At 42.7% G+C, this 23887-nt stretch overlaps 1 protein-coding gene across 1 annotated transcript in view; it reads right to left on the reverse strand.

The window, feature by feature from the left end:
* LOC124795370 overlaps positions 1-23887 on the reverse strand; it is a 64187-nt gene that overhangs the window by 6544 nt on the left and 33756 nt on the right. The window contains exon 2 of the mRNA XM_047259376.1: positions 15261-15438. Within this exon, the coding sequence (XP_047115332.1) occupies positions 15261-15438 (178 nt within the window). The remainder of the gene's footprint in view (positions 1-15260; positions 15439-23887) is intronic.

A 23887-nucleotide genomic window follows, 5' to 3' on the forward strand; every position in this document is an offset into this window, starting at 1 on the left:
ACCATGCAAACTTGACGCCCACTAGCCGTGGATCACGCTGCCGATGTGGAGCAGTAGATCGCCTTTCAGGGGGTTGCCGGGAAGAGGAGTCCCGGGAGGGAGCTCCAGTACTGGCAGCCGCTGAAGGAGGGAACACTTCTCTGGTGGGGGAGGGGGAGCAGCTCCCGAAGGGGTGGGTATGGGTACCGAGTGGAAGGGGGAGTGGGAGAGGGGGGTGGGAGGAGGAGGCTGAAGGCATGGGGTGAATGCGGTGGGGCTGGGAAGAGGAGTGGGAATGGACGTAATTTAAGCAAAAGTAGAGGTCATAGACACGGGATGGGGCCGGTCTTATTTTTGACGAACCTCAGTGTAGATGAGCCGATCTAAGGTTTTGTACTTTTGAATCCTCTTTTCTTTCACAAACAAAGGGCATGTAGGCGAGCGTGGAGAATTCTGTCCATTACAATTTACACACATTGGTGGGGGAGCACAGCCACTCTTCTCATGTGAGGGGGGCGCCCACAGTCACCACAGAGGGGATCAGCGTGCAGCGGGAAGACGTGTCCAAACTTTACGCATTCAAAACATCTAATTGGTGGTGGAATATAAGGTTTTACATCACACCTATACACCATTACCTTGACCTTCTCTGGGAGGACATCCCCCTCGAAGGCCAGGTTAAAGGCGCCTGTAGCAATGCGATTGTATGGAGGGCCTCGCTGCACACAGCGGATAAAACAAACCCCTCGCAGCTCGAGGTTAGCATGGAGCTCCTCGTCAGTTTGCAGAAGAAGATCTCGGTGGAAAATAATGCCCTGTACCGAGTTCAAAGATTGGTGGGGTGTGACTGGGATGTCACTGAGATGGTCACAAGCATGCAGGGCATCAGATTGGGCAGCAGATGATGTCTTGATGAGCAAAGCATAGGACCGAATTTTACTCGTCGATTCAACTTCACCATACTTATCTTCAATAGTCTTCAAGAAAAACAAAGCCTTGGTCGTGGCAAAACTACCGCCATCCGTTGTGCTACAAACCAGGTACCGAGGAAAAGGTTTCAACCCAAGCCGGCAAGCTTGACCCTCCTCCCAGGGGTGACCAGGGAGGAGAAGGCCAAAGGATCAGAAGGAGTGTCATGTCTGCTACCACTCTTGGAGATGGCCACAGAATGGCCAGTTGTCACTTCATGTGCAAGGCATGCGCCCTAGTACCACCCAGTCCAATCAAGGGCTCGTCCCGTGGGTGCCACCCAGCCACAACAAGGGCCGTCGGGCATGGCGGCCATTGTCGGGAGTTCTGGTGCCCCAAAGCAATGAGCATCGACTCCTGGGCATACACGAGGCATTAACAGCTCAGGTACTAGTAATGTGATCCCTGTGGTTTCAGGGGGCTCAGCCAAGTGGGTACTTAATAGCCCCACCACATGGACTGGCTATCATGCTGGTGACCTAGCAGGAGGGGGGCCAGGTTGCAAAGGGAAAAGGGAGGGGAGGGGTAAAGGAACCTGCACCACGGAAGCTCGGAGGGAGTTCATCCCGAAATGGCTCTCACAGAACGGAAAATTTTGGAAATGGAGGTCAAACCCGAAGGGGACCAAAAACGCCGTAAAGGACATGGAAACAGCAAACTAAACAATAGCACAGACCAAAACAAAGTCAGGAGGATAGCCAGGTCGACATGAGGTCCACTAAGAGGGAAAAGAGGGGCAGGGTCAAAGGAGCAAGGACAGGGACGGAGAGGAACAGGGATGGTAATGCAGCCTTCAAAGGAAAGGAAAGGAGACTGCAATAGCTCGGGGTCCCGTGCATACCACACACGTACCCACAAAAAGACTGTGGGCCCCCTGGGGGGCACTGTGTCTTGAGTTCAACCTAATCAGTCATACCACTTGTGAGTGACGGATTTGAAAGGATTGAGTTACCACTGCAATTCCACTTGTTTGAACCCACCTTGCAAAATTTCATATGCAGATTCTTTGATCCAAGACCAGTGATCCATCTGGCTCCCAATCCAAAAGTCTAAACAGCAGCTCTCAAACTGGACAAGCCTTCCAGACACGATATTTTGAAAATCCCAGACTCTTTCCAAGGTATCACAAAGGCAGCAAATGAACACCTCATGGTCCAACCCTAAGTGGCAATAGTTCAGCCATTGCCTCGAGCATGGGGGGCTTACGAGAGTAAATAATTTTCCCAAAGATGGCAGCATGATTCACCTCTTTCGGATGTGTCCATAACCTCTTAACAGCCAGTTACACCCTGTCAGCCTAGGCAGTGTGGTGTCTTGCCATGTCCTAACTGCTTCTCAGCACATCCACGTGCAGGCTGTCGAGGTCGCTGGGTACATTGTGCCCGTTGAGGAAAAGATGGTCATCTTTGAAAGATCTGTTGAAAACCATTGGGGCAGTTGGATCCCACTCCACGTATACAGCAAGGGCAGCGTGCGAACTTCAGGCAGTTGTTCCCCAAGGCTATACTTCAGCTATTGAGTTGTTTAAGAGCATCAAAATTGTGAACCAGAATGTCAGTTTCCAAGCGGACACTGGAGCTGTAGTTTCTTTGGTTAAACTCCAAACGTGTGCTCATCTGGGTTCCCCTATCTTCACTCCTCTCTCCCATCTACTTGTCATGTATGGTGATAGTTCTCTTCCCCTCTGCAGTCAAATCACAATCCACGCTGCATACAGAAAGGTCAGACAGCTCATAACTATTTGCTGTCAATAGTCACACTCCTGGTAACATTTTTGGCATGGGTGCCTTCACGTTGTTTGGATTCTCCATCACTGATGAGGTTCAGCTCATCTCAGAGAAAGTTCCCGTCCAGGAGCTCGATCTCTTAATGACTTAATTATCATGTGCACTACACATCAGGGGCACATGTGGAATCTTTGTACCCACTTTACCACACTGTGTATGTGGGACTCAAGTGCCACATGCACAAATGCCAGTTATCTTCAAGAGGAAGTGGAATATTTCAGACACTTGCTCAATAAAGATTGGATCCAGTCCATTGACCACAATGTTTCTGATATTGAGTATTTGTCCCGCTTCCAAACCTTACAAGAGCGGCAGACTATTTTGAGAAAGGTGAATTTTGGCTGCTGATGCTTCTTTCTTTGGCACTGCTGCAGTGTTGCCGTATCTGAAAGATTATGGTACTCAGAAACTGATTGTCTGTGCATCAAAGATGGTGACCCCAGTCAAAAGAACTACTAGCAACTCAAAAAAGAAGCTTTGGTGATTATATTGCCATTAAGAAGTCCCATGTTTACCTATTCCTGATCAAGTTTACCCTCACTACAGACCACAAACTGATGGTAGAATTCTTTGGGCCATCTCTTGGCTTCCAGAGTGAACAGCCCCACAGCTCCAGCACTGACCACTTTTTATTAGCTCATACAATTATACCATCTAGTACAAGCCCACACCACAACAGGCAAATGCGGATACTTTCTCTTGTCTACCCTCAGGACCTGACCCACCATTTGACCAACAGGAAGTCTCATTTTCACATCAGCATGGAACGACTTTGATGGGTTTCCCCTTACAGTTACTCACATCACTGCAGAGACATGCAACAACCTTATCTTGCAGTGCATCACACACTATCTGCTCCATGAGTGACCCTCTTATTTTTCAAAACATGCCGAAGGGCTTGCCCACACTACTGTATATGACAATGGGTCACAATTCATGGCAACAGCTTTCAAACTGTTCTGCACCTACAATGGCATCAGGCATCCGTTTAGTTCACTATTTCACCCCTTCCTCCAGTGGTGAAACTGAGCATGAAGCTGAGCATGACGCTGAGCATGACGCTGAGCATGACGCTGAGCATGACGCTGAGCATGACGCTGAGCATGACGCTGAGCATGACGCTGAGCATGACGCTGAGCATAGGACGCAGCTGTTTGAACAACAGATCAACAAAAATTGAAAATCGTGGGCACTACCACCATCCTAGCTAGCTAAGATCACAATGTCTCTGGGCACCTACAGAACCATCCGTACCTACACCACGGTACGACTGAGATCTTCCATAAGCAGCAGCCATGTACGCTCCTCCATCTCCTGGCCCCACAGCTCATGGAACACTCGTCACAGCAAGCCAGGCAGTTTCTGCTGGGCTCAGCTGCGTGGGCACACTTGTATGGGGCAAAATCCTTGTCGATGCCATACATAATGATTCCCATCCATGGATGGCACTCTACTACAGTTGACACTCTTGAGGAACTGAGTGCCAACATACCAGCCAGCTCCTACCAACTGCACCACCACCGTCCACTCAATGTGACTGGAAGTGACAACCTTGTCACACATACATCTGCAGATGTACAACTTGCACCCCAGGGAAGCAACAGCAGTTCCCACTGAAGCCAAGTATGGAAGTTGTGGTCTCAGTACAGTCTCCGCTGTCTCTGCCATCATCGACGACATTGCCGCTGGTTCTGCTGCTGCGCCCTAGCACATTGCAAGGCATCCTAGTTCCTTTCTCCCACTCAGCGGGCTTCTGTGCAGGGCCTCCACCCATGCCAACAGTTAGCTTTCCCAAGCATCATCGCCGGCCGGGGTGGCCAAGCGGTTAAAGGCGCTGCAGTCTGGAACCGCACGGCCGCTGCGGTCGCAGGTTCGAATCCTGCCTCGGGCATGGATGTGTGTGATGTCCTTAGGTTAGTTAGGTTTAAGTAGTTCTAAGTTCTAGGGGACTGATGACCTTAGAAGTTAAGTCCCATAGTGCTCAGAGCCATTTGAACCCAAGCATCATCCAGAGCACTTCCAGCACTACATGTCTATTTCAGAGAGAAGGGGTTTCATATCTTGGGCTGGCAAGTGTGAAGGCTCACTGGATTGTATGGAACTCTATGAAAACTGCTAGATGGTACTGCTACATCTGCAGGTGCATGAGTTACCACCATGAGCCTATCACTGCCTGAGGCCGCCCCCCTTTAATGCCAGCAGCACAGCAGCTCCACAGTCGCTTGTGATTTCTCTGAGCTATTGCACTGATCTCACTACATGTTGTCATCTTGTTTCTGAATTCAGTATGTCTTAGGCTTCATCTTTGCTTACTCACTAGACTTGTTATTCTTCCAAGCCATCTCTGTTGTCATGATCTAGTTGTTATCCACCTGTTTACTCTCGCAACCCACTTTGGCATTCTCAGAGGGTCAGCCTGTTTTTACTGGTTCTTGAGTCATTCCCAGTCTTGTCAGGTTCCAATCACTATTTTGTGCAATGTTAATAATGGAAGATTTGAAAAGGCTTATCATATATACAAATACACATATTGTTAGATGCTGTATAGGTACTCCCTGAGGAGATTGTTGACTTAGAACATGATAATGGATTAACAGTCATGTTTTGTCTAAAGGCACTGAAGAGCAAAGTTGCTCCATCTCCATAGCTTCAACCCCACAACTATGACAATCACAATTCTTCAAGCAGTACACACACACACACACACACACACACACACACACACACACACACACACTTGTCAATATCTTAGTTTTACAAGAAACGTACACCAGTGACAATGGTCAGCACTCAAGCTAGAGGAAGAATACCTGCATACAAGACAACAGTAGCACAACACCAGGTCAAATACAGGAAAGGCAAATTTGTTAAGATTGACTGAGTATTGTGTCAAATTTTCTCATAAGTTCATCGGACTTCTTTTCACTTGCCATAAAAATTTGGTGTATTATCACTTTACTGTGGTATCTATTCAAAATAGTCTTAACACTTCGAGACTTGAGTTATCTTTCTTACTGTGGCTACAATGAAATTAATGAAAGTGGAATGAAATTGTCAGAATGAGCAGATAAAAATAATGTACACCTAGTGTATGATACCAAAGACAAATGTACATTTCCCTCAATTCATTGAACAAAACTATTTGCCCGGACTCTGTTTTGCTTTTCCCAGTATGATGTCACCATCAGCTCAAAGGAGGCGAATGGTTATACTGGGTGGATTGAGGAAGGGGAGAGAGGGTTGCAAGGAACAATAGCTGATGGTTGGGTGGGAGAACAAGTACACAGCATATGAATGAGGTACTGGTGAGCTCGATCTTGTTCAAGTAGGGGAAATTGTGTCTGATGACACACAATGATCAGTGGGCTGAGAGGGATAGATGATCAGAGGAACAGGAAGACTGTGGAGGGGACGATGTGAGTAGCATTTCAGGGCTAACGGATGGGGCACAGAAACAGGGATGGAGGTAGGTGCGAGACAACACTGGCACAGATTAAGGCCAGGAGGATTGAGGGATCTAAGAACTTCTTGTAAGGTCAATTCCCCACCTATGTAGTTGATACAATTGGTTTCACACTTGGTCCTGCCTCTGATAAGATAAGATAAACCTGTGACAAATGATGATTATGGGCCTGAAGGGACTAAACATCTTTGTTATCTGTCGTTATCTCATTGGGAATCACATAAAATGATGTAAAACAAGAAAAGGGGAATGATCAGCTCCATTGACTGCAACCTTGTTATCGTGGGTGAAAATCTGCATGACAGTGCCCAAGTCAGATGGTTAAAAGTGAGCTAAAACCCAGCCTCTATTTCTGTCCCACACCAACATCACTGACAGATACACCAAGAAGCTTCATCGTTTTCAATGTAACTAAAATGGGGGTGAAAAAATGAAGACTTTACAGACTCGAGAGCTGATCACCTTGAACAGTCGGATAAAATATGCACATAAAATTTAAAAATGCAGGCCAGTGCAGAGGGAGAAGTAAACTGTACATCGATTGGGATAGTCACAGAGAAAGGAACAAAATAGGCGTCTAAGAATGGTGAGGGACGGTATTTTCTTTAGGGGACATAGAAGAGGCCCTTCCATGTCATCAAACTGGGTATATACCACAGAGGGGCCAAGAGAAAAGGCATCTGACATTTGGAGGTCCTTGCAGAGATGCTCCTATAGTATCCCAGCTAGCCAATATATTTTTGGGTGATTCATAAACATTGTGAACTATTAGCTGTAAAACTGAGTCGCATAACAGAGATGCGTAGACATCTGACAGACAGTCACTGCTTATTTTACCGAAAGTTTCTGGCATCTGACCCTCAGTGGCGGGACACCAACTTCCATCAGGACGACGTCTATGGGGTCTGTACAGAAGGCTCCAGTTGCCAACTGCACACCACAGTGGTGGACAGAGTCTAATGAGCTCTGTACTGATGGTGCTGCTTACCCATAGGCAACATATTCATTCTTCAGGTGGGCTAAATCAAAGGTTTGTAGAATTGAGAAGAAATCTGCAGTCTGCGCCCTGGAAAGTGCTGCTGAGAAATTAGATTATTAAGTTTCCTCTTACAAAATCACTATAAGTCAACAAGGTTACCATATATACACCAGCTGTGGTCAAAGAGCTTAAAAATTTGAAATTTTCAATGACTTCAAGTAACTGGTTACCGATGTAAAGTTATGGGTACCTGTGTCCGTCCTTACTCAATAGAAGTGTACGATATGAGTTTCCATGGGAGCAAAATGACATCCACAATTCAGAACACAGTTATGTACTTTCTACACAGTCAGTTGTTGGAAAACAGTTGACTCATTCAATTGTAGTTTTACGTATCAGTTGAATTATTCATTTTTTTCTTTTACGTGAAACCAGTTTATGGGACCAACTGAATGAAAACAGTCTACACAGTCTGGCACATTGTTATGAACAGAAACATTCAATTGTTATTCCATTGTTAAATAATTAATTATTGCTGACTGTACTAGGTTGCCCCTGTCATCACTGTCATTGCCTTTCCAATATTTGCTTTTTACTGAGTGCAAATAGTTAGCTTTTAGTTCAGTGTTTCATCCCAATTTATAAATAGGGGTTTTCTTGGTAGTGAACTTTGTGTCTAAATCAGAACAAGAAGAAGAAAGGAAGAAATTATATGACTGGATAAAGTCAACGCAATATACAGCAAGCGCAAGGATAATTCATATTATGAAACTGTGTTGACAAATACAGTAGATGTCACTCTATTCTGAACTAATTAGAACTGAACAACATTCAGTTTGGCGGGAATTCTGAATAAGCAGATTACATGAATAACTGACTTGTTAAGGTGTAAATTAAGTGCAAGGACATCTGCTAATGACCTCTGACAACTCATAGCGCAGACACCCTACCTATCCCTCTCCCTCCCGCATTCCAAACACATTATTCCAAATTTATTGTTAAGCTTTGTCCGGTAAGTGTTGAGTTACTTTACCAAGTCACTCTGCCTTTTTTATTTATTTAGTCCCTAAAGTCAACTGTTAAACATTAAATGTGGCAAGTAAACAAAGTCATTCTTCATGTACTTTAAAACAAAAACTTTGAATGTTTGAACACGGGAGAAAGTGCTACTAAATTATCACTCAAATATGATGTCGAAAAGCAACGAGTAGTGACTGGAAAAAAAATTGTGTTAAAATTTAGTAGTTTTGACCTGCTTCAAGTGAAATAACACTTGAAAAGCTGCAAAAAGCGACTGTCTTCACATTATTCTTGTGGGTCACTCAAGAAAGACAGAAAGGAGTCCCCATTTCCGGTCCTTGGGTAAAAGAAAAGGCACTTCAACTGAAAAAGATTATGAATGGTGACTCAATTTTCAGCTAGCTGTGGTTTTTTTCATTTTTTTGTTTACTATTGGGCAGGAAGACATGAACTAGACAGCTCACGATTGAAGGGGCAAGCCGTCAGCTGACAACGAAGCACCTGTCAATTATCTAAAAGAAGTTAAAGATCTTGTTTCTTCTCAAACCTGCCGACCCTAGCAAGTTCACAATGCAGATTAAACCGGACTGTATTTTAAGGCTTTGCCTACAAAACGCCTTACTTTGCAAGAAGAAAAATCTCCCCCAGGGTTTAAAATGGCCTAAGATCTAACAGTGTTAGCTTGCAGCAACACTTCGGCAACAAACAAACTTCCACTGATGGTAATATGCAACTTGGCAAAACCATGAGTGTTCAAAAACATTATCAACAACATACGACCTTTGTTTTGTAAGAATCAAAAAAATGCTTGGATGGAGTGTTCGATAGAGGAAATGGATTGCCTAATTGTGCTCTGCTATTTATAGGCAATGTTCAGTTTCACACAAAAGGAACAAAACTTGTTTGTGGAGACATCAAAGCAGTTTTTCTGCCACTGAATGTAACTTCAATTCTTCGCCTATGGACCACGGTTTGTTGTGGCCATTAAATAAATAAATAAAAAATAATAAAAAATGTTGAAGAGGATGAAAATGAAATCACAATCCCACAAAAACTTAAGGAAATTACAATAAAAGATGTGATCTACTGGTTGGGATAACGCCACTAAAGGTAACCTCTGACCTACATTGGAATTTATTGATAAAACCTTTACACCAGTTAAAGATGTGACCCCCTTCCACTAGTCACAAAAACCCCTGGCCATGTCATAGCAATGGTGCAAAACCCAACAGTTCAGATCGACTCAGAGGAAAGCGAGGAGAAGGTGAACATTCAAACTGAACTATTACACATATATGTGGCCAATGCTCTTGACCTCACCTTGCACTATGTCAAACAGCATGCTTCATCAACACCAAATAACGTTATGTTCATCTGGTGATGGCGGAAAATTGCATCCTCAAGTGGATTCAGTACTCTTCGTCAGAATGAGAGACTGATTTTCCTTCTTAAATGTGTATAAATTAACTGTTTTTGTGTTTAGCAGTGATGACATATGATTGTACAGAACTGTATTAAAGTAGCCAACACATACTGTATGTACTGTACTGTACTGGAAGTTACTAGCTTTCATTCCCATATGGTTTCAGAAATTTTCATCAGGCTTAGGCCCTATGTGTGTCTCTATTTAACTTCTTTCTATGATAATAAATGTATGTTTTTGCATGGACATCATCTTATGTCTCCTGTTTTTAAGTTTAAAAAATCGGTACTTTTTCTTAACTCTGTTTGGCATAGGCAAATTTTTGGAATGGCTGGGTTCACAATAGTGGGACTCTACTGTAATGACAAATATTTCTCAGAAATAAAACAAATTTTCGGTACATGATAGTACTTAGAAATCAAGTAAGTCACCAAATGATTTAAAAAATTGTATCTCATATGATTGCTGTTCATATCACCGGAGCATTTTCCAAAACAGAATTATCTCTGATGGGTTACGTATAATTGAAAAGGCTGATGAAGTATTTAAATGAAACCATCCTAAGCCAGAGACAGTGAAAACACTCATAACGGCCTTAAGTGTCAGAGACCTGTGTCAGTTTGTTTCTCAAGTTAAGTGAAACCATTATAACCCAGAGAATGAGTGAAATCATTCATATATCTGACATGGGCACAGAGACTATTTTCATTCAAGTGTTTCCGGGTGACTATATTAGGATGGTAGTTTTTGCATGCGGACACTTCAGCAAAGTGTGCTACGAAACATGCAGCAATGACCATGGGATCAGTATACATGTTGCCACTAAGGGAGATACCAAGAACTACTGCAGTCAGTTGATGGCTGCCAGTGTTCAGTCCATACTCAAGATATTTGTGTGTGGGTCCTCATGGCTGATACATTCTTTTCCTAACAATACTGCTTTCTCCTTTTTATTAAAAACCATGCCTTCATTCAAAGTCCCTTGGAAATTATTAAATATTCCACAAAGGGAAAGCAATTGTGTCACCAAAGTGCCATTTTAAGCACTCTAAAGCTGCAGCTATTTCTTTAGACTACCATGACACAGGTTTCCGGCACTGGTCGGTTGTTAGAGAGAGAGAGAGAGAGAGAGAGAGAGAGAGAGAGAGAGAGAGAGAGAGAGAGAGAGAGAAGAAGAAGAAGAAGAAGAAGAACACATTGCAGAGGTCACCATGGATGCTTCACTGGATCAGAAATGAGATGTCGGGATGCAGACTGTAATATCTCTGGCCAAGAATTTTCCATAGGCTATACTGAAATTTGTTGCACCGCTATTATTAAGTAGGCATACTTCCAGTTCTCAAGGCAACTGCTCTGTTACTTTGCCTCTGCTAATGAGTTTTCCCTACCCCGCAGAGGACTGTGAGTATGATGCAAGGTGGAGCAGCTGGTCCAATAGCTCTGCCAGCTCATAAGGTATGTATCTAACTGGGGACGGATATACATTACACTGTGTTACCCTAACTGACAGGTGGGCATGAACAGTCACAGCATTAAATGCACTGTTTAGTGGCACCATCTCATTGAAAGTGTCAGAGCGTATGAGCGAGCAAACACCTACAGATGCCCTCTTGGCATTAAGGATTTGAAGCTTCCACCAGCAGGGACCTGGGGTTCTGAGAACTGTGCCCCTGAAGCATCACACTGTTCACAGAGTTAAGTAGCCATCAATTGACGGGAGTCTCCCAAGTGGTAATGCTAGCCTTTACAATTCCACAGAAGGAAGATTAGATTGGAATCTGACAAAGCAATGAATGTGAAACAGGAGTATAAATTACATTGCCACCGGGTCATGCTCCCCTGAATGTGTGATTCTTCGTCAGTATTCATCGGCTTGTTCTTGGGAGGCGAGAAGGGGGGAGAGGGGAGGGGGCAGGTGGTGTTCTGGTTAGTCAGAGCGGCAGAATCAGGGTAAACATTCGATTTCTGGAGACATTCATTTCTGTGCCCCCTCTTTCGGCCACTGGGTGTTGGCGGACTAATGGTATGTTTTGTCCTGGGAGGAGAGCAGATTGGCAGGTGCTCTCTTCCCTGGTGGTGCATAGAGGACAAGACATCCCTGGCAGTGCTGATGGGGTGGTTGCCACCAGTGCTACAAGATTGGGCAACAGAAGGGAGCTGGTGTCCCCTTCCACAAATGAAAATCGGGCACCGGCACATGGCCAGGGTCAGGAGTTGGTGTTTGAGACTTGTCATTGTGCTCAGTGCGGATTTTGTCACAACATTTCAATGTCATAAACTGGGTGGGGTAATTTGAACTTTTTCTTAGCCTGTTGATATGACAGATGGAGAATCGTTATTTATTCTCCCACATGCCAATGAATGGGGGGGATGGTATTCTGGGCTGTTAACAAATGTAGGGGTTACTCCTCAAAGTCCATTCTCATGCCCTGTCCTCCGGCACATCCCATAAGCAGCATCATTAGTACAGCAGGACAACGTGTAGTGTCAAACGCCTGGCACCTAAAACATCTCACAGGAGGAGGAAAAGAGGGTTTGACCTCGCACATGTGACCATGACATTAACTTTCTCACGTAAATCATTTCCATAGGAGACTACCCCATTATCCTTAGGTCCTCTCTTAATGTGGTAAACAAAATGTACTCCACACTGCCCTAGTTTATTGTGTAGTTCTTAGTCTGTTTGTAGCATTAGGTCCCAGTGGAAGATGAGACCTTCAATCCTCTTGAGTTTGTTATGATGAGAGATGATAACCAAGCTTGTCATAGGCCTGAAGCGCCTTGTCTGATAAAGAGAGATTGTTTTCCCATTTTCTCTATTGCAGCAACTTCTTCAAACCTATCCTCAACATTTCCAACAAAAACAGCAGCTTCATTGCTGCAAAAGATTTTTTCCATCAGTTTTGGAGAATACCAAAAATTGAGTGAACTGTCCACCTCCATTTCTCCTTACTTGACTTACATCCCATGGCGTGGACAAAGATGGAAATGCCATGCAGTTTTAAGTCTCTATCCTGTAGTCATCTTTGCTATTTACTGTGATGGCTGTGTTGGCACAGCCACCAGTATGGGTAAGTTTCATCCATTTCATTGCATATCATCCACTGATGCCAGTCACTCCTAGCAGAAGCTCTCCTGGTTGATGTCACCGTGCCACAGCAAAAGCTACCTTGCTGAGTAACTGTTTCCCAGAGTCCCTGGCCCCAAGCTAGACAGGTACCTATTCTTCAGCATACATTGGGAGTGGGAGGGGTGGGATGGGATGGCTCTCCAAATGGCCCACACTTGGTGTCATTTAAGGAGATGAAGCTCAAACCGTAAAAGGAGACCGTAACTAATTAAGCCAAAAAAGTCTGAGGCAGAGGTTGTGAAATGATGAGTTAAAAGTGATAGATGGCCCCACTCACTGGCGTGTGACGAGTGCCTCCCGTCGGGTAGACCGCTCGCCTGGTGCAAGTCTTTCGATTCGACGCCACTTCGGCAACTTGCGCGTCGATGGCAATGAAATGATGATGATTAGGACAACGCAACACCCAGTCCCTGAGCGGAGAAAATCTCCGACCCAGCCGGGAATCGAACCCGGGCCCTTAGGATTGACAGTCCGCCGCGCTGACCATTCAGCTACCGGGGACGGACATAGATGTCCTGATAACAGCAGAGTTGCCAGCATAAAGGCTTGACTAGGTACAAGACTCCTTTTAGCTGCATCTTATGACTTAAACAAAGAATTAATGCAGATCTATGCTAGTCCCCAACACCACAAGGGTGTCTGTGAGGGAAATGGAATAGGGTGTGCTAGGTGGTGCATGGGACAAGTACTGCAGCTGGGTCTTCCGTAGGAGTATGACCCATGTGGTAAGAAGTGTAGTGGCTGTGACATAAGAATGAACGAGGATATTTAGACTGAATGGCTGGTGGTGTGGTGAAAATTGTGCATAGGATCTTCCTCATTTCTGGACACAGTAAGTAGTCAAAGCCTTGCCAAAGGATGTGGTTACATTGTTTGCCTGAGGTAATGATGGGGTTGTTACTTTGCAACTAGTTCATATGGGTAGTTGGTGAGTTAGAAGAATTTGTGGATTGTGCATAGGATATCTGCTAGCAGACTAGGTTTGGAGGGAACTGCCTGTCTGTGTGGCCTTAGTAAGATCTTAAACATACTGGGCAAAGGATTGCTGGTCACTGCAGACCCACCATCCTATGGTGGCCAGATTATGTGGGAGTGATTTCAAGTATGGAAAGGGTGATACCTATTAAAACAGAGATAGTGTTGATTGTCATTAGTCTTGATAGGGACAGAGATTTTTATGCAGTCATCAGAGAGGTGTTCAACATTCAGACCAGGTGAAGTGGGTGTTGAGGCTGTGAAAGAATGAAAATACAGTGTCTTGGCCTGGGTCCAGGTCGTGAAGATATCAACAAATCTAAAGTGGACAGGGGTCTGGAATCTTGGGTGGCAAGGAAGGTTTCTTAGTTGGCCCTTATAAAGGTTGGCATACCAAGTGCCCAAAGCCATGTTGCAGTTTTGTTAGCATCTCTTCATCTTAAAGAAAGTAGTAGTTATAGCTAAAGATATAGTTTGTCTGGCATACAAGAAATGAGGTAGCAGGTTTGGAGTCAGTAGGTCATTGCAAGAGGTAGTGTTCAATAGCAACACTTAGATAAGTTCACCATAAAGCTCTTCTCTTTCTATTTCCTCATCGTGTTATTCTGCAGATGGGATTGCTGCCATCCTTTGCACACCTTCACTTGATACTGTCCTGTGGCATTATTTCTGGGGCAATGCAGATAATGTAAAAAATATGTTCTACCAAAGTGTGCAGTAGGAATATTGTGTGAAGTTTATAACCAAATATCTTCCAGAACTCTCTCCAGGGACCTACTGATTCTTACACTAAAGTGCCTAGACAATATTTATTATTGGCATTTGTAGGCAAAAAAAAAAAAAAAAAAAAAAAGGAATGAATTTATGACTAACCATGCAGTTCACAATCAGAAAATTAGAGGTAAGAAGACTATGCACCTTTATGTAGGGTTTAGATCTGAATTTTACATTTTGTTTAAAAGTCTATGGCATCTTTTCAGTAAACATTGGGGACAATATTGAAAATCTCCACATACTCAAAAATGAAGTAAGCGAATACATCACTAACAACAGCTCGCACATATTATCAAAATATCTGCACTGAAGACGTAAATGCTATGTAAGTAATGTTTGCATTACACAAGGTTTGACTTAGCCAACACGCAGATGGCTGATTGCGTTTTGAATAAAGTTAAAGAAATGCTCTGTTTGAAACGTTGAATAAAAACAGCAGCAGAGTCGCAATATACGAGAAGCAGTAGTAGCCAATTCAAAAGCATTTGCTGTTCTCAAAATATACATAAATATATACACTATAATGCAACTGCTGCTGATCCTGTCAGTATGAGTACATAAGCACTAGTCATAATTCGTTATTGGTTTACTTTACATAAATAGTCTACAGTAGCTGCTTCTTTCTACTAGTGCAGAACTTGAATCATTCCACATCCCAGAAGGCTTTCCTTCATGATGGGATTTATGTAACAAATGAGTAAATGAACAAATGAATAAATAACTATTTATGTTGGGAGTCTCCACTTCACACTTTGCTTTACCTGAGTAGTTTGTCTCCATCAAGGACATACTTTTCTCTAAACTGTTGATCGTTAGCAGGAGGAATTTTACAATAAGCACCAAGAACAGTGTTACAATGACACTGTACTGGATGTACCTTGCTAGGATGACTGCCAGGTATTTCAATTTCCTGTTCAGGGCCTAATTTTATCGTTGCATCTGAAACAGAGAAACTGCATAAATTATCTTATAGCTTTAAATAAGAAAATTTAGAAAAGCTATTGTTCATAAAATAAAATTCAGATACAATAATGTGGTTCTCCAATCTTAAATTTACCACTGAAATTAAATTAGTAAAGCTGTCAGCACACGGACAGTACATTTAAGTGCTGAGCTTTCCAAGTTTCTGACGTAGCGTGGAATAGCACATTGTGGAGTCTTTGTACAAATCAATATCTAGCATGTCAGATATTCTGAATGTGCATTTGAACACTGACCAATGAGATGGTAGTATGCCACCTATGTCACATGCATGCTATCTCCCAGCAATACAGAGTCAGAAGGTGCCGTATTGGATTTCAATTGAAGCCAAATGCATGTATGCTGTTTCTGAGCACCAGTAAATTGAGGATCTCTCGGAAACCTTTCATTAATTGTACAATTTGTTGTAATAAAATGACAAGAAATGTCATATTCAAGGTTAAAGAATTATTGTATCTTGTGTATTATGAGAGTATGCCATTTCAAGGAAATAGCATATTGATGATCCATCATTCTTGGTATAACTTCAGTTAGTAACACAGCTATGATTAAAGCTTTCAGGAGATGTAACATGCTAGGTACAGTCCTCTCTTACTCCTGATCTATTTTGTGCATTGATTAGAATCACAGATTTGTAAAGAAAAGTGTGATGTGTTGGTGGTTCGCATGCCAATACATCCGAATTTTTATTTCTACTAAAATTTGTGTTTAATAGGTTCTGGTACTTTTTTTATTAGTTTAATATAAGTGTAGACTACAATATTCAATGTTATGTAAATATAAGTGCACTCTTTCTGAAGAGTGATTTTGTCTGATTTGCTTAATCTACAGATTAAGTAACTTGCACTACTTGCAGTCAGATATTTTGCACTTTCTGCTTTTAATGTTGTAAAGACTCTACTACTGAATAGGAAGAGTGATCAAGTGAGAAGACCTTAGAGTTTTACTAAAAACTCAGAATGATGAGAGAATTATTGCCTAATTTGGAGAAATATTGTAAAGTTGTATCTCACTATTAGTAACGGAACTTTGCCTTGTAACATCTTCACAGATATTGAAGTTTTTATTTACGTATACTGCAGACAGAATAACTTGACTATTATATAGGCACGGGAGGAAGTGTCCATTTTAATAGAGCAAATATGGGAATTTTAGGCCCACCCGTTTCGTAAACAGTGTTAATTATGAGCCAGATACAGCCAATAACTGCCACTGGAGTGTATTGTGATCACATATACCAATTTGGGGCCAACATAGCATTTGCAAAAGTTGCATCATTTCTGAGCGTTCAGCAGCATGTTGAACTCAGCACGCTCAATGTTGGTGTTGAGAGGCACAGTCCGTGTGTCAATGGCATAAGAGAGGGAGGGGGGGGGGGGGGGGGGGGGGGGGGGGATGGTTGCTCACAAAGTTTACAAATCATAACAGTTAATTTTGTATTATTTTTGTGTTTTGCATATTTTGTTACTGGGCCTACAATCAACATTAACACAAAATATAGACAACCATCTGAGCTATCTACATTAATATACAAAATTAGTAAGTATAGGCACTAGTAAGCTCAAAATAGTGAACTGCATTAAGGCGAATGCACTCACATGGAACACATCCTCTTCCCAACAAACAGTAGTCATCAAAACTTACAGTAAGCAAACATACGGCTAACGAGAACTACGTAATAAAATTCATCTTCCACATGCCTGTGCAGGGCAAAGATAGTTTGTAATGGCAGTCTACTACGAAGTATTCAGTTGCAGAATAAATTATACATCACCCATAGATAGTCAGCAAGAATAAGAAAAAGGTTGTTACACAGTTCCTGACCACCACACGTCACACTTCCCTGTATTATACCTTCAACTTTCTGATGGCGTCTTGGCTACAGAGGTCACACACTATAGATATGTGGGGATTTTTATAACCAGTACTTCCCCTTGTGCTACTGCAATGGAGTAAAACATATACTGGAACCCAGTTTTTCCATCATCTCCCTTCTCTCACACCACCACACAAAACAACACAGCATAACACTAGTAGTTCTGAAGATATGATTGGAATACTTATCCTGCATGCGTCCGGCTCCATTAGCAGAATTTAACGGTCAGTTGTGTCTAAGGCCTTTGAGAGATATAGGGTATTTCAAGTACAGTAAAAATTATGTCTTTGGTGTTGCACAGAAACCACACATCCCCCCCCCCCCCTCCTGTCCCATAGGCAAGCCTTGACCACTACATAATGTTCCAAGAAATGGGCCAGAGTGTGTGGCATATTGCCTGTCTTGTGTATGTTAACCCTTGCTAGCTACCCAGTTTTTATACAAGTACCTTGGGAAGGGAACATAAACGCACACTCAGATTTACCCGACTGCGGCTCAAACATGTAGTACAGTGACTAACCACACATCACTGCGGAAAACAGTTCCCGTTTTAAAAAAACATGAGAAATTTACAATTTCCCTGCAGACTTGTTAACTGCAATTTAAATAAAAATGCATCTTAGTTGTTTACAACAAGTAGGCTATGCAACAACAAATATTTCTGAACTTAAATTGTTTATTTACTAATATGGGATCTGTTCAAGAAATTCCGAACAGTTGTAATTTCACGCCAATGGTGTGTGTGTGAGCGAAATGCGGTTGGGATTCCTGCACACGCATGTGTTTAATGTGTAACTGCCAGAAGTCTCGTTGTTGAACATCTGTTAGTTATTGATCAGAGCTGTATTGAGCAGAACGTCATATAACACAGTCTGCGAATTTCAAGATGGCAGAGTTAGAGGAGCAGCGCGTCTGCATTAAATTTTGCATCAATCTCAAGAAAACCTTTACAGAAACACACCAAAATGCAGGAAGCATATGGCAATGAGTGCTTAAGTCATACTCAAGTGTTACAAATGGTTCACACAATTCAGAAATGGCTGGACAGAAGTTGAAGATGATACCCTTCTATGTCTACTAATGACAGTCATGCCAGGAACGTCAACAAAATTGTGCGTGTCAATCAAAGACAGACTGTCCAAGATGTTGCAGAAGAATGTAACATTTCAGTTGGATCACGTCATGAAGTCCTGACACAGCATCTTGGAATGCATCATTTTGCCACCAATTTCATCCCACGGCTCATGAGTCAAGACCAGAAAGAATTTTGCCTCTCAATCTGTGAAGAACTTTTGGATTGCACAAATGAGAACAAGATGTTCCTTAAGAGAATCATAACTGGTGGTGAGATGTATGTCTACAGTTATGGCGTTGAGACCAAAGTGCAGTCTTCACAGGTCAAATCTCAAAGCCATGCTGGTAGTTTTCTTTGACTTTGAGGGATTAATTCATGATGGATCCATGGCACAGGAACAAACTGTTAATCGATGGTACTATCGAGACTTGTTGCGACACCTGCGAGAAAATGTGAGAAGGGAACGACCTGAAATGTGGTGAGACAGTTCATGGCTCTTGCATCATGATAATGCAACCACACATTCATCCCTGTTAATGCATGACTGTTGCACAAAAAAATGAAACCACTGTGCTGCCTCATCATCTGTACTCTCCAGACCTTACTCCTGCGGACTTACGTTATTTCCAATGTTGAAAACCCCAGTGAAAGGATGAAGATTTGCAACAATAGACAAGATAAAAGAAAATTCGCAGATTGCAGTTTGCACAATCCAGCACGAGGCATAGCAAGACTGCTTCTGGAAGTGGAAATGGCTTTGGGAGCGGTGTTTCAATTGTGAAGAAGAGTATTTCTAAGGAGATCATCCACAATAAGTAAAATATAAACTTAGGAAAATTTTGTGGACAAAGTTCCAGAATTTTTTGAACAGACCTCGTACAACTGTATTAATTTATAGTTATTTCAGCAAATAGGAAGTGTGTGTGTGTGTGTGTGTGTGTGTGTGTGTGTGTGTGTGTGTGTGTGTGTGTCCTCATTTACTAGGAAATTATATATTTCCTTAGTCATTTTGTATAGTTCCCATTGACTATACCAGAGATCAATGAGTTCAATGAGAGATTTTTGTGCAGAGTAGAAGCAATAATATGATGTCATCTCACGTTGATATGGATATCTCCCAGAGTACACCTTGCCAATGATTCAAAAATACATAAAGTAGTTAAGAAATTTTGAGAAACTGGATCCACGTGCGATTGGTGTTCATATAATAAACTAGCTATAGCACTACCCACATAGTATTCAAAGGGCAACTGTCTCAGGCCAGAAACCCTGCAATTAGAATTAGTATCAGCCCCACACATTAAAAACAGACTACAAGTGTGCCAAGAAAATCAAACTAAGGGAACAGTGTATTTCTTTAATAAAAATGGTCCTTACCCTGACCACTTACACAGAATAGGGAGACACACAACTGCTCTCTGCAGCTGTGGAGAAACAGAACACCTGAACATGTAATGCGCGATTGTAATTTACACCATCAAGAAAGTGGAGTGCAGACTGGGCAATCTGCACTTGAGGGGGGGGGGGGGGGGGGGGTAAGTTACTTAACTCTGTTGCCAACAGAATTCCAGAAGCACTGCTTTACAATGGTGAAGATAAGGATACTGATGACTAAGCAAAGACTAATATACCTGGAAACCAAAAGGCTCAAAATCAAGGTGGTTTGGGGCACATGTGTACGAGAAGGTACGAGAAGAACAGAAGCATCAGCAGCAGCATGACAACCTCAAAAAGAAATTCAACAAGGGAACAATGAGGAGGTAAGCTTAATGAGCTTTCTGAGTTCAGAGGGACACCATGATGAATCAGAATGAGTTGCTGATGAGTACACTAATCAACAATGTAATGTGTACATTTGTTCGATTGTTTAAACTGCACAAAAAAGTTTAGTAAGATGAATCGCAATGGCAATGTGAAGCCCTGAGTGCTGCTGACACACACTTGATCATTTGATAGTAGTATAACATAGGGATAAACACAGTCGTAGTTAGCTGCATAGTGAACAGTCTTCAGCAATTCGAAGATTGCAAATTACCATTGTAACAGAATATTGACAGGAGTACTATGATAGTGAGTTTCTTTTATTTTTGCTTCATTCTTCTTATTTTCCTCCATTTCTAATTTTTTCTGTCAATATACACTGGTAAGCTGAAACATTATGACCACTGCCTTCCGCAAAGTTGGATGCTGCCTGGTGACGTTGCAGCCATGTGACATGCCTATGAAAAGTGTGTAAACGCAGCAAAGACTGATGGTAGTCACCCTAACGAAGATATGGGCTGCAAATGAGGAAATCCTGTGAGGTAAGCGACTTTGTCAAAGCACAGATCATCATCATCATCATCATCATCATCATCAAGCAAAGCCTATGAATGAGTATCACAAAAACAGCAAAGCTGGTCGAATGTTCACATGCTACTGCCGTGTTCACCTACAGAATTGGGTAGGAGGACCGTGAAACTACATTAGCAGAAAATGTGTGTGCAAAGAATTGCCATATATTCAACAAGCTAGAAGACAGCAAAACGCCTGAAATTTCAAGAATTTTAGAAGCTGAAAACTTTTGTGTTTGACAATACGTCCAGCAAATGTCAGGCTCTCTTTCCACATTGGGACATCGTCCTGAACACCTTCTGTGCACAATAATCATAATTTAACCACAATGTATTTTGGTTTATGTTGATCTCAGGGAAGACGTGCTGAGCCATCATGCAGCATCTGCCGAAGGAACTCACGGCGAAAATCATGTATCAGCTGAAGGCATGTGCTTATGTTATACTTTAAAGACCGTGTATAAAAAATGCCTGTCATGCTGTCACCACGACTGAAGTGCGAAGTACTTCAATTTTGTTAACAGCAGTTTGGTACTTTTACTACTTCAGAAACCAAATTGTGTCAAGCTGACGAGGTTACATTTGTTCAAGTAACTCAGTCTTTCATGTTTTTATGCATGAACTTATTAGAGCAGAAAAAGAAAACAAACATGGACCCTACCTTTAGTTGAAACTGAAAAATAAGTAAATGTTTCATAAATGCTTCCTCACTGACTGCTTACAGTGTACAACAGAGACTCAAAAATAAATTTGAAAAAATTAAAAGTTGATCATAAAATCTCTGAACAGTTCTCACACATAACAGGAACTGCCCTTTGCAGAGAAAGCACAGAAACATTACTGTGCTTGTCCCCTTGTTGGTAGTTACACTAATTAGCTCTACATAAAATAAAACAAAATTAACCACATATTTAGGTGACCACATGTTTCACTACCCACAGCCTCACTCAGGTACTGAAGGGTTATTTTACAAAGAGGACATTTCAAAGAACCACAGATGAAGCTGTAGCAATTTGTGTTTAAAAGCTACAGAAACAATTCAGTGCATGGTCAGCAATTATGGTACAACACAAACAGCTTCAATAGAAGAAATGCAAAGACAACTGGATGGTGGACTCCAGATGAATCAAATTATCAGCAATAGTAAAAGATAAGTGCTTTAGCTCTACCCACTGTTCAATGAGCCGAAAGACGGATTGCTAGTTCTCAGACACAGATCCACTAGCATAATTGCTCACAAAATGTTAGGCGATAGTCCCTGGACCAAGATAAACAGCACCACCTAAGGAAATATCTCTTATTTCTGCAGGAGATTGGAAGGCATACAGGCATCTGATCTCTGCCCATACTTGTAATGGCGAGGTATATGATCCAATGGTGGAAACCTACCATTCCCAGGGTTTCTGCTTTCATCGTTTTATGAGGTAGTGAACACGGGCATGGATCCGTTTAAAGGCAATGAGGTGCTCCAGTGAAGAGTGCCACTTATGACAATGGACAGCCAACCTACAATCTCTAATGGCTGCAGCAATCTCTGGAGCCCAGCTGGGTACTATCTTCTGATGATTGGATCCCAAGGAAGAGGGGATGGCTTGGTTGGTTGCCAAAAGAATTGCTGCCGTTGTATACTGAACAGCAGCATCAATACTGCCTCAAGACGGGGACGACAGCAGAGGTGAACACATCCCAGTCAGCACTATGGAGACCCGATCTAGGCGGGTGTCCAGGGGAGCAACACTGAGGGAGGGACAGAAATATTGGGAAGTGGTCACTACCACACAGGTCATCATGGACCCTCCAGTTGGTAGATTGTAGACGACCAGGACTGCAAAAGGAGAGATCGATGACTGAATAAGTTCCATATGCCTCACTGAGGTGTGTGAGCTGGCACCAAAGAGAGGCAAAGATCAAGCCATGCCAGTAAAGATTCCATGTCGTTACCCCAACCAGTGAACATTGTACAACCTCACAAAGGATTACAGGCAATGAAGTCACCCAAAACTAGGAAAGTTGGAGATAGCTGACAGTAGCGCAGACAGTACATCCTCGGACCCGACATCGTCACCATCAGGAGGGAGATAAACATTACATACAGAAAAATCCTGATGGTTTGTTTTGTTTTAGGGCACAGAGGCAACTAGGGTTGTACTCGCCCATCTCAGAACCATAGAACACTAAGAAAAAAAGGAGTTACAAAAGACTAAAAGTGAAACCCAATCAAAGAAAGAAAGACAGCTAAAAACAGGGACTTGGAGAAAGGTCCATAAAATATGCCATGCAGAAATGGAGGTCCTAACTAAAGATTAAATGGCCTTTGCCATATTGCTATGAAGGATAAAAAGTAAACGCAGTCAACAGCTTGCATATTATTCACTAAAACGGCTAGGCGGCAAACATAAATGAGAACATAAGTGAGAACATAAGTGGTTAAAAAAAAGGGGGGCATTCCGTCAGGAAATTGCGAACCATTGGAGGTTAAGGGCAATGAGCACATAGTGGAGGAGCACCATTTAACAAACGGCGATGGCTAAAAAGACAGTGCCAAATGCGCAACCTAGCTAAAACGATGTCCTCTTGGCGAGAAGGCCAAGAGCAGGTTGTCCAATGCGACAGAAGAGGCTTAATTCCCCGGAGCTGGTGCCCATGAAGGGAGGACCAGTGGTGATGCCAAAGTGTCACCACCAGCTGACAGACGGCAACACAGAGAACATCAGAGGGAGTGGAAGAACCAGCAGGCCGACGTACACAGACTACAGCTTTCCCGTCACACCGATGTGACTAGGAACCCATATAAACATCACAGTGGCTCCATTAAGAGTGAGCAAGTGAAAGCTCTCCTGGACAAATTGCACTAAGCGATGGACAGTGCACAGCACACTTACATTCTGAAGGGCACAGAGGGCAGAGCAGATGACACAGTTGAAAAGCCTGCCTCCAGATGTGCTGCGTGGCCGGATACAGATTAAAAAGTTCTGTTGAAAATACTGAGCAGCAGTCCAGAACCCAATACCAAAAAACGTCGGTGCCAACGACTAATGCACACCCGACACCACACCACACTACGTCTGATAGCCATCAGTGCACACAAAGGTACTATTGCGAAGTTCTGTGCGAAGGTCGTGA

Source organism: Schistocerca piceifrons, chromosome 4 (assembly GCF_021461385.2).
Source record: "Schistocerca piceifrons isolate TAMUIC-IGC-003096 chromosome 4, iqSchPice1.1, whole genome shotgun sequence".
NCBI classification, from domain to species: Eukaryota; Metazoa; Arthropoda; class Insecta; order Orthoptera; family Acrididae; genus Schistocerca; species Schistocerca piceifrons.